Source organism: Prionailurus viverrinus, chromosome B2 (genome assembly GCF_022837055.1).
Source record: "Prionailurus viverrinus isolate Anna chromosome B2, UM_Priviv_1.0, whole genome shotgun sequence".
Lineage (NCBI taxonomy): Eukaryota > Metazoa > Chordata > Mammalia > Carnivora > Felidae > Prionailurus > Prionailurus viverrinus.
The window spans coordinates 33,052,829-33,069,986 of NC_062565.1; the positions used below are offsets into that span (position 1 = coordinate 33,052,829).

Below are 17,158 nucleotides of genomic sequence, written 5' to 3' on the forward strand. Positions count from 1 at the left end.
TTCTTCCTGTTTCTTTCTTGGCATGGAAACACAGCTTTGAGAAGAGAAGGCCATGAGTCCTGGGAGCACTAGGAAGGTAGCTAAACTCTCCGTACCCTATAGAACTACAGTCAGTGACTGGGGGAAGGGGAGCGGACAGGGAAACTTACCTAGCCACTAGCATCAAAAACAAAAAGGTAAATTAACTCCGAGGCTCTCCATTCCAGAAACACCCCGAATTTAAAAAACAAGACCAAACCTTGAAAAATTAAACGGTTAAATTCCTCTTCTAAAAGTCATTTATTTACATATTATATGTCCAGTATATAATGTGTAGATAAATGTATCCTGCAGTGGAAGTGACCAACCTACTGGACTGAACAGCGCAGTACAGGACAAATTCTTGAAAGGTGTCATCTCATATTGGTATCTTTTTAATAAAAAAAAAATTAAAAATCAAAGAAAAATGTCTGGCCAGGGCTGGGATGAGACAAACAGGAACACTTCAGAATCCAAGGCAGAGGGAAGGCTGTTTGTCTCCTTAGACAATTGTGGGGGTGTGAAAAGGGAGGGACCGATCATGCACCAAAGTACTTACAAATTACATGCCCATCCCCCCGCCCCCCTCCATAAAAAGAGAAGAAAAAGCCCATCACTTAACACCAAACAGCAACATCATCAATAAACCCTTTCTCTGCCGCCCATCATGTCTTATTGAAGAGGAGGCCTGTGAGGAGAGGTGAAAAGAGCAGGGGAGGGGAGATCTGCACTTCAGTCTAGTTTCCAATTTCCATTCCTCTTACACGAAGCCTTCAGTCATCTGATGCCTGGCATCGAGCTCTGAGCAGAAACCGAGTACGTGGTGGCCACGACCGGGGTGCCGTTGTTGGCTGAGTAGCCTTGCCTCAACGTTTCAAAATACGATGCCTGCACCGGTTTGTGATACTGAAGCACTTTTATGGCATCTTCTATTTTAAACCATTCCCTCTTCCTTCCTGTGGAGGCAGAGAGAGAGAGAAAAAAAATCAGCACAAAAGGGAAGCGACAAAAAGTTTCTGATCTTATAACTCTGGAGAAAATGCAGATGAAAACAGGAAAGCCAACGGTTATCAACACTTTAAGACGATGCGTTACAGAGCTAGTCTTCCTTACTCTCTTTTCTTACAAGAACAATGCAAGCCCGCTTCTATGCCTCCAACACTACGGGTGTCAGATGCAGGAAAGAGACCATGTGCAATGCTGACATCTGAAGAGTGAGGGGCTAACGGTACACCGCGCCCTCCAGAGAGAGGCGCTGCTCGTGGTCTCTTCCTGCGTTGCTGGGCCTCTGGGCCTTGCTCGGCCTGCACATACACACCCGAGGCGCAGCCAGCATCCCCACCTCCTGCAAAACTCAACATGAGCGTCAGCTTCCAGAATTATTTGGATGGCTGCTTGTAATCAATCAGATGTTCATTTAAAATTTGCGTTTAAGAGTTATGTACTAACATATTACAAAATATTTTTTAAAAAAGAACACCATCACTATTAACTTTTCGGTCTGTTATCTTACCTCCCCCCCTCCCCCCGCCCCCCGCCCAAATTCGTGTTTTAAAATCCTTTATTTTTTCTCTCACAGTAAAAGAGGATTGCTTAAAACTGGAAAATGGAAGAAAGTATGAAGAATATGGAAATTACCCGTTAACATTATAAACCAGAAAGGACTACTCTAAATATTTTAGTGCCTTTTGCTTTTCCTTCATCGAACTGGAAGAAGGCACTGCGCTTCACAGCTGTAACTGGGATTGTGCTTTTAAGATGCCCCGAATCCCGAGAAGCTCTAGTAAGAGTGCTGTGGTTGGACACATGACTGCTGGAGCGAATCTGCTGGGCTCCCATCGCATCACTGGCTCTCATGAACTGTCAGTTTGGCCTAAGTGGCTGCACTAGGTACTGAGCTGTGCCCCACTTTCCTCATCTGTAGGGACAGTGCACCTATCTCACAAGTCTGCTGTGAGGATTAATATGTAAGGGTCTGAACAAGACCTGGCACACAGCACATGCTGTTAAGAGCTTGCTTATGATCAGTATTGTTATTACTTCTTTTTTTACTTCACGCCGTTTCTGGAACGCTCTTCTAGGTTATGCCAAACGTGACATTTAATGGCTGCACTACATCGTAACATCCAGCATGGACGTGCTGCCATTCACGCAACCGCGTCCCCATCACTGGACATCAACAGTCTGCGATTTTAGTTGTTATAAATCATGCCACAATTAAAAAAAAACACTTTATCTGTTTTTCTTTTAACCTCCCAGGGGAAGATGCCTAGAACTGAGATGAATAAAACATTTGGGCTCCGAAGACCTTGTGACCTGTAATGCCAAACTGCTTTCCAGAAAGAGCATCCCGAGCCCCAGGGCTGCCTGTGTGTGCTGGGATGCCGTTCTCACCCACCCCGCCAGCACGGCTACCTTGTCTTTCGTCACTGCCGATTCTGTAGGTCAAAGCCAGTCCCTCGTTTTTGTTTTCATTTCAAATTCCTATTTAAAGTAGCTCTAAGTCATGTGTGTATCGGTCGGTACCCTGCTTTCCTCACTCACCAACACCAATTCATAAGCACCTCCCCGTGGTACGCTAGCTTTCGTAAGTCCGCGTTTAACAGCTGCGTGACAGTCCATCAGACGAGTGTGCCTTAGCTCACTTATCCTTCACGGAGGTGTCCGTTTAAGACCCAATTTCCACCTGGAAAAGGCTCACTGGAAGGAAGGCTTGCAGATTTAGCCTCCATATTTTAGATTATTTCATTATTTCAGTTCTCAGAAGTAGTACAAGGTGAAAGGCTCGTTGGATATTAATAGAGCAATGGTACCTTGAAAATTCCTCTCACAAGTGTGTGACTCCCGCCTGACAGAGTGCTCTGAGGACAGGGCCACACCACACTCATCTCTGTCTCCTTTTAAAGCCCTAGCACTGGCTGTCAAGGAGTCTATTTTTAATAATCCCCACTGAATTTATTTACTTAAGCATACTGCATCCTTACCAGATACGAAGCCGTTAAAAGCTGAAGGGCTGTGAGATGCCCCGATCAGCAGTGTGAGAGCCATGGTGGCAAAACGCATACACACAATAAAGGGAGAGGTTCTAGCAAGCGAATTTTATCCGTTTGCCGATTATAACAGACGTTGTTAAATTAGTATTACACTTTTCTAGAATATACTTTCCTTTAGAGGCCAAAGATTAAACCATGAACCAACCATTAGATCACCTATGTTTTTAGTTCAAAAGATACACATCCAATAGTGATTTGAGAGATCAAAAAAAACGGCTCCTTAGGAGAAAGGCAGGGGCACCCAAAGGGTAATAGGACTAACACCGGAAACTACTCCCACGACTCCGTGTCTATTAAATGACTCTGGAGGGAGAGGCTCACCCTACCAAACCAACAGCTTTCCCCAACCATGTGAACAAGCATCATCACAAGGAACAACCGAGGGTCTGCTCTCAGCGGGGTTTCGTGGCCGGCATTGTGGAGGAGGGTCGGTACCTGCTGAGGAGGGTCCGATTCGACTTTAGAAACAGTCTTTTCTTATTTTTACGTGCTATGTTTCTATTTGTGGACCACGTACCCAACTTCAACTTCCTTTTAAACACTTCAAAATACTAACTCTCACAAGTCCAAAATGGACATGTTTGTGTCATTAAACGTATCCTTCTATTATTTCATTTATCAGGCTCGCTTCTGGCTCTGGGTGATGACCTGTGGGCCAGGGCCCGTTGTGGGGAGCATTTTGGAGGCTATCTACGGACAACTTACCAATGTTAACTGAATCTTCCCAGTCTTCCAGCACTTCTGTGACAACGAGCACATAGACATACGTTCTGTGCTTCCTCTCCTGGTTCTGAAGGGCAAAGAGAGAAGGACAGAGAAACATCTTTCCCTTAGAGAGCTGAGATTACTTAAGTGAAACACACTCTTAGCCATATGTCCAGAGCGCAGATACGAGGATTCCTTTCACTTTTAATTGTCCTACAACCAATCATACAGGGAATGGTGCCAGATGGCCTATTTAGAACAGGCCACACTTGCATTTAAGGTTGTGCTCTTTGGCTGGGCTTCTAAAGCCGAGGCTTTAATCTCTTTTTTTCTTTCCCCTTCCCCTCAGTACAACCTCACAGGAATGCTGTGAGAATGAAGTTTGTGATCTCTCATGCAAAAGGCACCAAGTAAATTTAACTCGCTGAAACACAAGGAGAAGAGGCTGCGGGTGGCGGGGGTTCTATCAGTGCAAGCGAGCTCTGACGTCACGCATCTCCCCTTCTGCTAACCTTGCTCATCTCTATTCCCGATTTCTCACTTGCTTCCGCCTCCCTCCAAACCTCTACCCCGGCCTATTTCCTTGTTTCTTCCACCTCTGCGATAGTGACTCGGATCTTCTTTTTCCTCCTGTCTTCTCTACACTTATCTGCCCTCCTCACACCCTGAGAGAAGAGGAAGAGAGGTAGGGACGGGATAAATAATCTGGGCATACCTTCTTTCATTGTGCTTCACAGCGACTGCTTTTTTACGACTCAAACGTCTACAGCAACGCTGCATCGAGCAAGCCCATAGGTGCCATTCTTCTAACAGTGCTTGCTCACTTCGTGTCTATCCTTTTGGTAAGTCTCACAGTGTTTCAGACTTTTTATTATTATTATATTTGCTATGGTGATCTGTGATCAATAATTTTTGATGTTACTATTGTAATTGTTTTGGGTGCCACAAACGACACTCCTGTAAGACAGTGAACTTAACTGACAAATGTGTGTGCTCTGACTGCTCCACTGACCGGCCATTCCTGCCCCTCCCTGTCATCCTCCCTCTCTTTGGGTCTCCCTATTTACTGAGACACAACAAAATTAAGATTAGGCCAATCAATAACCCCACAGTGGCCTCTAAATGTTCAAGGGAGAGAAAGAATTGTGTCTCTTACTCTCACTTTAAATCAAAAGCTAGAAATGATTAAGCTCAGTGAGGAAGGCATGTGGAAAGCCAAAAAAGGCTGAAAGCTAGGCCACTTGTACAAGTTAGCCAACTTGTGAGCGCAAAGGAAAAGTTCTTGAAGGAAATCAAAAGCGTTACTCCAGTGAACACACGCATGACAAGAAAGCCAAACAGCCTTATCGTCGATATGGGGAAAGTTGGAGTGGTCTGGATAGAAGATCAAAGAAGCCGTAACATTCCTGGAAGCCGAAGCCTATTCCAGAGCAAGGCCCTAACCCTCGATTCTATGAAGGCTGAGAGAGGTGGGGACGCTGCAGAAGAAAGTCTTGGTTGATAAAGTTTAAGGAAAGACGCCGTCTCCCTCCCACCACAGTGCAAGGGGAAGTGGCAGGTGCTGATGTGGAAGCTGCAGCAAGTTATCCAGAAGGTCCGGCTAAAATCAATCATGAAGGTGACTACACTCAACAACAGATTTTCAACCTTCTACTGGAAAAAGACGCTACCTAGGACTTTCATAGTTAGAGAGGTCAATGCCTGGCTTCAAAGCTTTAAAGGACAGACTGACTCTCTGTTTAGAGGTAGCTGGTGACTCAAAGTTGAAGCCAATGGTCAATGACCATTCCAAAAATCCTAGGGCCCTTCAAAGTTCTGCTAAATCTACCCTGCCTGTGCTCTATAAATGGAACAAAGACTGAATGACAGCACATCTGTTTCCAACATGGTTTACTGAATATTTTAAGCCCACTGCTGAGACCTCCTGCTCAGAAAAAAAAAAAGATTCCTTTCAAAATATTACTGCCATCGACAGTGCACCTGGTCACCCAAGAGCTCTGATGGAGATGGACACTGAGATTAATGTTCTCATGCCTAACAAAACATCCATCCCACAGCTTATGGGTCAAGGAGCGACTTCAACTTTCAAGCCTTACTATTTAAGAAATACATTTCATAAGGCTACAGCTGCCATAGATAGTGAGTCCTCTGATGGATCTGGCCAAAGTAAACTGGAAACCTTCTGGAAAGGATTCACCATTCTAGATGCCCTCGAGGACACTGGTAATTCATGGAAAAAGGTAAAAATACCAACATTAACAGGAGTTTGGAAGAAGTTGACTCCAACCTTTGTGAAGGACTTTGAGGGGTTCAAGACTTCAGTGGAGGAAATAACTGAAGATATGGTGGACACAGCAAGAGAACTAGAATCAGAAGTGGAATTTGAAGATGGGACTGAGCTGCTGCAAGCTCATTATCAAACTTTTTTTTAAAAACCTTACTTATCTATTTAAACATCTTCTTTATTTCTTTAATTTTTAAATTAATTAATTAATTAATTTGAGACAGACAGAGACAGAGACAGAGTGAGAGCAGGGGAGGGGCAGAGAGAGAGAGGGAGACACAGAAGCCAAAGCAGGCTCCAGGCTCGGAGCTGTGAGCAGAGAGCCCGATGTGGGGCTGGAACTCACAAACTGTGAGATCATGACCTGAGCCGAAGTAGGACGCTTAACTGACTGAGCCACCCAGGTGTCCCATTTATTTATTTATGTATTTTGAGAGAGAGAGCGCAAGTGGGGATGGGGCAGAGAGAATCCCAAGCAGGCTCCACACCACTAGTGCACAGCCCGATGTGGGGTTCGAACTCACGAACCGCGAGACTGTGACCTGAGCCGAAGTCAGACGCTTAACTGACTGAGCCACCCGGGACTGCCCAGCTCATATCAAACTTTAACAGATGAGGAGTTGCTTCTCGTGGATGAGCAAAGAAGGTGATTTCTTGAGATGGAATCTACCCCTGGTGAAGATGCTATGAAGACTGGTGAAACGATAACAGAAGATTCAGAGTATTCCATAAATGTAGTTGATAAAGCAGTGGCAGGGTTTGAGAGGACTGACTCCAATTCTGAAAGAAGTTCTACTGTGGGTAAAATGCTAACAAAGAGCATTGCCTGCTACACAGCTATTGTTCATGAAAGGAAGAGTCAATCGATGCAGCAAACTTATTTTAAGGCATTGCCACAGCCACCCCAACTCTCAGCAACCATGACCCTGGATCAGTCAGCAGCCATCAACATGGAGGCAAGACCCTCCACCAGCAAAAAGATTATAACTTAACTTGATGAAAGGTCACAATGGTTAGCATTTTTTTAGCAATAAAGGGTTTGAAGTTTATTTATTTAGAGAGAGAAAGAGCACACGTGTGCGTGTGGGTGGGGGAGAGGCAGAGAGAGAGAGAATCCCAAGCAGGCTCCATGCTGTCAGTACAAAGCCTAATGCAGGGATCGAACTCACAAACCGTGAGATCATGACCTGAGCTGAAACTAAGAGTCAGACGTTTAACCGACTGACTTTAGTGCCCAAGCAATAAAGTATTTTTAAATAAAGGTATATATGTTAACATAGGTACTCTAAGTGTATGTATACACTTCACAGACTACAGTATTGTGTAAATACAACTTTTATATGCACTGACCAAAAACAAAGAGACATTTGACCTGCTTTATCACAATATCTGCTTTATTGCGGTGGTGTGGAACTGGACCTGCAGTATCTCTGAGGTACGCCTGCACTTACAAATAATTCTATTTGTTTGGAGGAGACTATGGGAGTTTAAAGAAGAAAGCAAGTTATTCTCTGCTGGTGCTGCTTTGTTTTGAAAAGTCAGTGAAACAAAGACAGCATCTATGCTAGATTGAGACTATAACGGACTGAATGTTTACGCTCCCCCCACAATTCAGAGGCTCAAATCCTAATTCCCAATGGGATAGCATTAGGAGAGGGCCTTTGGGAAGGGATTAGGTGAGGAGCACTGACCCTCACAAATGGGATTGGTGCCATGATAGAGACCCCAGCGAGCAACCTTCCCTCTTTTGCCATGTGAGAACATGTAGAGAGACAGCTACTGGAATGTGCTGCTTTTCAAAAGTTCTAGGTATGACGCTTCACTTTTACAGAAGACCTACATTAGTACCCATTTCTGCTAACTGAAAGAAATCCGAAGAGGAGTTTTGCTTTTATAAAAAAGAGGTGAAAAGCAAAACCACCATTTAGCATTTATGTTGCAGCGAGCCACGAGAGCAGCAGTGCACATCTGGAACGTGGGGAGCGGCACCCCCAAACTCCCTCCCCGGGAGCGACACTCGGCATTTCCTCATCAAGCCGCCAAGGCTTTGAAATGAGGCTGTGAGCATCTGTGCTTTATCTTGATTTACTTTGCGCGTCCGTTAACAAGATGTGTCCTGAGGTATGAGAAAAGCCCGAGAGAGGTACTGTTTTGGTTCTGGAAATGCTAAAAAAAGTCTGCATATAAATTAATTGCTTATTCACTTCTTATCACTTCAACTTACAAAAGGTTGCATACGAACACCCTACTTTCGGATAGCAGGAGAAACTGTAGCTATCAACCAGGAAGTGGTTCTCACCAGACACTGAATCTGCTGGTGCCTTGATCTTGGGACTTCCTAACCTCCAGAACTGTGAGCAATCAACTTCTATTGTTTATAAGCCACTGTTTTGTTATAGCAGCCCAAATGGACTAAGACAAAGATATGTATGTATATATACATGTATACATGCATGTATATATATATGTGTGTGTGTGCATATATGTGTGTATGTATATATATACATTGTGTGTGTGTGTGTATACATACACACACACATACATAACACAATATGGTTACTAATATGATACCAACTGCACCAAAGATTTTAACTGACTTACCTCAAAAATTCCAACTAATCTTCCCAATGTCCCTTTTACTCCAGCCTGAAAAGTGAAAAAGAAAAATTAACACATTAATACTGTTCACATTGCTGGTCTCATTCTGAATCAAAAACCAAGAGGACACACGTTAGGCGAACTCCAGGTCTCTGGAGGTCACCCGTACTTCCTGTGTGTCACAGACTGGTAAGAGCAGGGTGTACTCTGGGGAGGGAGGATTTCTCTCATGTCCTCCCCATCTCTCTCCCCACTGCAAAGCTGGCCAAACACAGCAGATAATCAAGGCCATGAAGGCACACAGAAGGTATTTTGAGAGATTAATTACTTCATTAATTAATCCATTCACTTAACAAATACACTGAATGCTAATTTGAGCCAGATAACAGTGTATGTGCCAGAGGTACGGTGATGAATAGGCTAGAACCCAAGACCCACGAGAGCAAGATCCTTATCTTACTTATTCTTGGCTGTCTTTATACAGTATGCCCCAAACAGAGCTCATACTGTATAGAAACTCGGTAAAGAGTAAATCAACAAATACACAAATGTGGTGATTCTGCTAGTGACCGGTATTGACAGAGATGCGCAGGACAAGGTGATGAACAGAACAGTGACAGGGAGGGGGCAACTTTATACAGTGGCAGGCCTTTATATACTCTGTATCTTCCATTGGCCCTTTGGTATTTTTTAAAAGATTTTCTGATGCATCACAGGTAAATTTTTCAGTCTATTCCAATTACTTAATTTTCTTTTCAACTGAATCTAAACTAGAGCTGTCCCATCTCCAGTCATTTGATTTTACTCATTTCTACCTGTTCTTTACGTATCTGTTTCCATTATGTATGCCTTTGTTTCCATGATTTTTTTTTGTTCTTTTAAAACGGAAGTTATTCTTTCTTTAACTTTGAATACCCTGAACATATTTCAGTTCCTTGTCAGGCCATGCTATAAAATTCACTTCATCTCAAGTAAATTTATATTCCAATTAGTGAAGAGCTTCCTTGTGAGGCTGCTTTCACCAAGCTCTCCAAAGCTTGGTCTTAAAGTGACAGTTTAAGGGCTACTGCTCCAAGGTGACACAGGGAACACCACAGGCAGAGTCATGGAATTAGGGGTGGTTTGGCTCCACCTTTTAGTGTGCACTGGGTCTGTGTCCCCTCTCTACGCAGGCCCACATCTTTCTAAAAGTCTCAGCTCCTGGGGCGCCTGGGTGGCTCAGTCGGTTGAGCGTCCAACTTCAGGTCGGGTCATGATCTCATGGTCCGTGAGTTCGAGCCCCACATCGGGCTCTGTGCTGACAGCTCAGAGCCTGGAACCTGCTTTGGATTCTGTGTCTCCCTCTCTCTCTGCCCATCCTCCACTTGCGCTCTGTCTCTCCTCTCTCTCTCTCAAAAATAAACAAAATAAAAATAAAAAATGTTTAAAAATTTTAAAAAATAAAAAATTTTTTTTCAAAATGGAAGTCTCAGCTCCTGGTATCCTTTCCGTTGGGAACTTGGGCTTCCCTGACTGCAAGGGGTCTGACCACCCAAGGCCAGGCCGGCTGCAGCTCTTCCATGATATTCAGCACTTCTACTGTGTCTGATCTGTGGATATGGTGCCCACCTTGCTTTTGAGCCACGCTATGTCTTTTTAGCTTTTGCTTTTCATATTTTTTTTATCTGTCTATGCTAGGGGCAGAAGTGGGGAGAGATAATAAGGGAAGGAGAAATCTCTGGAAATGCCTGGGGAATGCTGTAACTTATTTCCTATTACCATTGCCATGTTATTTGCACAATAAACTAAAAATTAGGGGCTCATTAAGTTTGTAGAGAATGAACAAAATTTTAAAATGAGTGCTCTAAAAGTTCTCTAGAGATATTTAGTAATAAAAACAATAGAAGCCAATTTAAAGGCGAGACTCCTAGGCAGGTTATACTTTGAAATTAATTTTTGCTATTTATGTGCCAAAGAATCCTTTTCCTTTCTCTTGCCAACATGCTTGTTTCAGTTCCTACCCATTCCTTCCCCTCTGTGGCTTTTGAGTCTACTCAAATAGAAACGTCTACCCTTTCTTATTTAAACTGATTCTCTACATTAAAAAAAACAAAACAAAAATAACCCCAAAAAACCACCTTTTAAAAAATATATTATTTTTTTAAAAGTAATTTCCACATCCAGTGTAGGGCTCAAACTCACAACCCCAAGATCAAGAGTTACATGCTCCAGACTGAGCCAGCCAGGTGCTACTAAACTGATTCTCTACATTTTTAGAGATAACTGCACTCCACGGCGAGCTAAGAAGTTAGATTGTACTTCATGAATTAACCAATGAAGCTGCCTGAACAAGTGGGACAAGATGGCAGGCCAGCTTAGGCTAGAAAGCCAATTCTGTACCCTGATCCCAGGCAGCCCAAAAGCTCAGATCAATTTAGCTGTGCTCCTGCACAGTGACAGGTCCCCACTGATAGGGACTAAGGGCAAGGCTGTCAGGCTGGGAGGGAAGGAAGGGGGGTAACGAGATTCACAGAGGTTCACACAGGCCATCATTCACATTGTTCTTCCACAAAGTAGAGAAAGAGTTCTCTTCAGTAGTTCTAATAGTTCAATTATTTATTAAAAAAAATTTTTTTAACGTTTATTTATTCTTGAAACAGAGACAGAGTGTGAACAGGGGAGGAGCGGAGAGAGGGAGACACAGAACCTGAAGCAGGCTCCAGGCTCTGAGCTGTCAGCACAGAACCCGACGTGGGGCTCGAACCCATGAACTGTGAGATCATGACCTGAGCCGAAGTCGGACGCCCAACCGACTGAACCACCCAGGCGCCCCTATTTTTTAAAGTAGGCTTTATGCCTGGTGCGAAGCCCAATGTGGGGCTTGGACCCTGAGAGCAAGACCTGAGCTGAGATCAAGAGTCGGATGCTTAACTGAGCCACCCAAGTGCCCCTAATTTTTTTTTTCTTAAAGAAACCAAAAGTTTAGAAAATGACCTTCAATTTTTAAGGGCACAACTAATTTAATATTATGACAACTCAATATAATTTATTTAAAACTTTTAACAGTATCTTCTGCATTCAATACCAACATATATCTATGATTTACTGTGCCATAGGCAGTTGGAAAAAACACAGTTTTCTTTATAAAGCAGATGCATTTTTAAAAATTCTTATTTGTTTTGAGAGAGACACAGAGAGCATGTGCATATGCATGCACGAGCAGGAGAGGGGCAGAGAGGGAGCGAGAGAATCTCAAGCAGGCTCCACACTGTCAGCACAGAGCCTGACATGGAGCTAGACCTCACAAACCATGAGATCATGACTTGAGCCGAGATTAAGAGTTGGATGCTTAACCAACTGAGTTACCCAAGGCGCCCCAAAACAGATGCTTTCTTATCAAGGTTAGTAAATTAAATAATGCTGCCACCTGGACAGTTAAATTTCAGTGACACTTCTCTTCACTTCAAATTAACTGTCAAGTTGTAGAAATTAACAATAGCTTTATTTGTCTCTGCGTTTCCAGTTTTATACCAATATTTAAGGGATCTACTTTGGAAAATTCTTTTTCAAGTTTTATTTTATCTTATTTATTTGGGAGAGACAGAGACAGTGCGAGTGGGGGAGAGACAGAGACAAGGAGAGAGAGAATCCCAGGCAGGCTCCGTGCCCCCGGTGCAGAGCCTGACACAGGGCTTGAACTCACCAAACCATGAGGTCATGACCTGAGCCAAAAAGCCAAGAGTCAGACGCTTAACCAACTGAGCAACTCAGGTGCCCCCACTTTGGAGAATTCTATCTAAGGTGATCCTACCAGTGATTCTATGGTGAAAAGCAAAGGAATGTTCTTATGTTTACCAGCTTCTAAATTGAGATTCAGCAGTTTCCTTAAGAGGAGGTGCCTCTCGAGTAAGAAAGAGGATTTCAGTTCTTTAAAGTCACAGTGCTGAGCAAGAGGGAGATTCCTCAGAGGCAAAGGTCCTTCAAGACAGATTTCACTGCAACTATTTAACGTTTTCACGATTCTCCACAGTCCAATTAACTCTGAGCTAGCTCCCGCTCAACTGCTGCCACAAGCAACAGGAGAGAGTTATTTTTATCTCTCACATGATTCTTGCCTGTGAGTTGGGGTAGGTGTCAGGGTCACATGAGACAGAGAGTTGGCTCAGACATTGGGGATAGATCTGATTCGGGGCATATGTAAGTTTGGTCTAGTCGGTGCTGGCATGAACCCGTTCTTCTTAAAATCATATAAAAGCAGTTATAATTCCAATTCACATGTCAAAAGCCCCTAATCCAGAGGCAGAGTCTTTATTTAAAAGCCCATCTTAGCTAGTAGTAAGAATTCCAAATAAAGTATCTATTGCCCTTTGCTATTCAACCATATGCAGGCAAGTGCTTCCTTGAACTTCAAAGTATAAAACATCAATTCTAGCACTTTAGGTCTAGATAACAAAAATAATTTGAGCAACTGCCTACTTTTTAATTTTTAAAAAAATTTTATTGGGCGCCTGGGCGGCTCAGGTTGGGTGTCCGACTCGGTTTTTGGTTCAGGTCATGATCTCATGGTTCTGAGTTCGAGCCCCACACTGGGCTCTGTGCTGATGGTGCGGAGTCGGCTTGGGATTCTCTTTCTCCCTCTCTTTCTCTCTCAAAATAAATACATTAGTTAAAAAAAATGAAAACCCTCTTTTAAAAAATATTTATTTATGAGAGACAGCAAGCGAGCACGAGCAGGGGAGGGGCAGAGAGAGAAAGGGGCAGAGGATCTAAAGCGGGCTCTGTGCTGACAGCTCAATGTGGGGCTTGAACCCCCAAACCGTGAGACGCTGACCTGAGCTGAAGTCGGATGCTTAACGGACTGAGCCACCAGGCGTCCAACTGCCTACTTTTTAAAAAGAAAAAAAGAAAAAAAAAACCCCCACAAATGTCTTTTTTCCCTGTGGGGTGTTTTATTGAGATTGGAAGTACCAACCAGGTTGACTCCAGGGATCCCATCTTTCCTTCTGGTAAGCTCTCCGAGTGTGTACACAACACTCAGGCAGAGGCACTAGCATGGATGGGCCTTTGAGAATGCCCCTAAAATGGTCTGGCTTTGTTGTTAGTTTGGGGGGGTACAAAGCAGATCGTCACTTTCCGAAAGCTATTTTTCACTGTAAGGCAGACATTCTGGCAGACATGATGGATGTCTAACCCACAGACATTCCTTCCACTTGGCATCCCGTTCAGATGAGGGCTGTGGCCCTCCCGGTATGGCGCAGGGAGTTCCACTCCCCTCTGCAGTGACAGGTCCAGGTGTGCCATGACCCACTTCTGGGTCAATGGCTTCTGAGAAGATGTCCCTTGGGGGCTTATGGGAAAGATTTCCCACCATGATAAAAAGAGCTACACAAAAAGAAACCCTACACCTTGCTTGTGAAGCAGGGACCTGAAACTTGGAGCTGCTACAGTCAGTCGTCTTGTGATTGTAAGGGGGAGGGCAAGAGAATCGATGAGAACCTATGAGAATCGAGCCAAAGTCCTGAGGTGGCTGAACTGCTGAAGCCATGAGGGAAATGTCCAGCTTCTGAACTTCTCACGTGAGAAAAATTACCAGTATGGCTGAAGCCCCTTTTTTAGTCAGGTACTGTGGTCCTGTATCAGCACGCTTCCTGCTACTTCCTTTGATTTAGAAGGCAGCTCTCAGAGGAAGACTGAGCATCCCAAAACAAAGATTCTGAACATTCAAGGGCAATGTGGTAGAAAAGCTTGCTCTATTAAAGCAATAAACCCAGACCCAAAAGGAGCTCAGGGGAGCGACTCTAATGCAAGTGTCTGTATGAGGAAACCCATGAACCCAAATATATTGTCTTAATGCACATACCTTTCTGGTACCTGCCAAACTTAAATTACAGAAGGAAAGAATCACAGTGAAGACAGATGAAAGTAGATGGGAAGCCACTGTACTAAGTCCAGTGATATCCCATCCCAGAGTATTTTGTTCCTGAGAGAGAGAGGAGGGGCGGAGAGAGGGGGAGAGAGAATCTTCAGCAGGCTCCATGCCCAGTGAGGAGCCCAATGCAGGGCTTGATCTCACGACCGTGAGATTATGACGGGAGCTGAAATCAAGAGTTGGCCGCTTAACCAACTGAGCCACCGAGGTGCCCCTGTTTTGTTTTTTAAATGAAATATTTCAAACATCAAAAAAGTAAATAAAATAATAATGGTAATGTATCATTTTGTGTATTTTTTTTTAAAGAAATAAATAAAACTGCTGGTACAACCGAGGCCCCTTGGGTACTCCCCAGCCCTCAGAGGTAGCTACTCACCTGAATTTGGTGTTTATCATTCTCCTGCATGTCTTTATACTTGTACTACTTAGGTATATATCCACTATTCATGGTAAATAGTGTTTTCTGTATGTTTCTTTACTTAATTAAAAAAAAAGGATTAGGGTAGGGGCAACTGGGTGGCTCAGTTGGTTGAGGGCCTGATTCTTGATTTTGGCTCAGGTCACAGTCCCAGGATCGTGGGATTGAGCCCCGCTGGGCTCCACATTGGACACAGAGTCTGCTTGAGATTTCTCTCTCTCTCTCTCTGCCCGCCCCCCACCCCCCAAACGTGTGCCTGCTCTCAAAAAAAAAAAAAAAAGATAATATCTTCTGCAACCTTTCCCCCTCAGTATCATGATTCTGAGTCTTAGATATATTGAAACATATAGTTCTAGTTAATTCATTTTAGTTGTTGAACAGTATTCTACTTTAGGAATTTGCCACAATTAATCCATTTACTTGTTGCTAGACATTTAGTCCTGCTATTATGAAAAACACTTTAACAAAAAAACAAAAACAAACCCAAAACCTTTCTTGTAGATATCCTTGCTACCTACCAGGTTTAGTTTCTGGATCATATGATAGGTACCTCCAATTTTCCCACATATTATCAAGTTCTTCTATGCAGTACATCAGTGGCAGAAATGAGTGCAATTCCCCACCTCTTCCTGTATCCACATCCTTTGAAATGTAATTTTACAGCTCTTCCTATCAAGAGACAGGATCTATTAACCTACTCCTATACAAGGCTGGCCTTATGACTTGCTTTGGCCGACAGAACGCAGAAGGATGGCATACACCAGTTCCAAGCCTAGGCCTCAAGAGGTCTCGAGTTTCTACTTTTTCTCTTGGAACTCTGCCATCGCCACGAGAGCTACTCTCCTGAAGAATGAAAGGGGCACCTGGGTGGCTCAGTTGGTTAAGCGTCACGCTCGGGTCATGATCTCGCGGTTTGTGAGTTCGAGCCCTGTGCCGGGCTCCGTGCTGACGGCTCGGAACCTGGAGCCTGTTCCGGAATCTGTCTCCCTCTCTCTCTGCCCCTCCCTTTCTCTGTCTCTCAAAAATAAACAAACACTAAAAAAAAAAAGAATGAAAGACCTGTCTCAGCTGAGGGTGTTCCAAAGCAGCCTAGAGCCAGCTAACCTCCCACTGTGAGAGCCCAGCTAAAACCAGCAGAGCTGCCTACTCGACCCAGAGCTGGCCACAGACATCGGAGTAGACACTAGAAGCAGACCCATGGGTCTGTGTGTAATAATCAATACTTAAAAAAAATTTTTTTTAATGTTTATTTATTTTTGAGAGAGACAGACACAGAATGTGAGTGGGTTAGGGGCAGAGAGAGGGAGACACAGAATCCGAAGTGGGCTCCAGGCTCCGAGCCGTCAGCACAGAGCCCGATGTCGGGCTCGAACCCACAAGCTCTGAGATCATGACCTGAGCCGAAGTTGGACGCCCAACTGATTGAGCCACCCAGGCGCCCCTGTAATAATCAATACTTAACTAATTTAAGCCATTGGGTTTTGGGATAGTTTCTTATATGGCAATAACTACCTGGTATATTCGAGTACACAGGCAATGTACCAGTTCCCATCACTCTTGTTCCTCTTTAACAAGAGGATGGTTTTTGTTGTCAGCCTTTTAAAGTCAACATAATGAATATGAAATTATATTGCGTAAGTTTTCTGTGTACTTTTTCCTGTTTAGTGGGCATTTAAATTTCTTCTGGGAATTCATACTGTTTATCCATTTTTCTTATTTGATTGCAGTGATCTTCAGAAATTACATATTTAAAAAATTTATCTGAGAGCAAGAGTGAGCACACGAGCAGGGAAGAGGGGAAGAGAGGAAGAGAGAAAAAGAAAGAGAGAGAGAGAGAGAGAGAGATTGTGTGTGTGTGTGTGTGTGTGTGTGAGAGAGAGAGAGAGAGAGAGAGAGAGAGAGAGAGAGAGAGATTGAGAGAGAGAGAATCCCAAGCAGACCCCATGCACAGCACAGAACTCAATCTCACAACCCTGGGATCATGACCCAAGCCGAAATCAAGAGTCGGATGCTCAACTGACTGAGCCACCCAGGCACCCCAGAAATTATATCCTCTTAACACTTAATCTCTGTGGTAAATATATGCTCCCAATCTGACACTTGTCCTTTAACTTCATTTTTTAAAAATTTTATTGTTTTTCAATTTCAATTCCAGTATAGTTAGCATACAGTGT

At 43.7% G+C, this 17,158-nt stretch overlaps 1 protein-coding gene across 1 annotated transcript in view; it reads right to left on the reverse strand.

Annotated features, from left to right (window-relative positions):
* Positions 1-392: 392 nt before the first annotated feature.
* NUDT3 (nudix hydrolase 3) overlaps positions 393-17,158 on the reverse strand; it is a 126,468-nt gene continuing 109,702 nt past the window's right edge. Inside the window, exons 3-5 of the mRNA XM_047858025.1 lie at positions 8,662-8,706; positions 3,777-3,861; positions 393-974 (exon numbers count right to left, since the gene is read on the reverse strand). Coding sequence (XP_047713981.1) covers positions 796-974; positions 3,777-3,861; positions 8,662-8,706 — 309 coding nt within the window. The 3' untranslated portion in view covers positions 393-795. The remainder of the gene's footprint in view (positions 975-3,776; positions 3,862-8,661; positions 8,707-17,158) is intronic.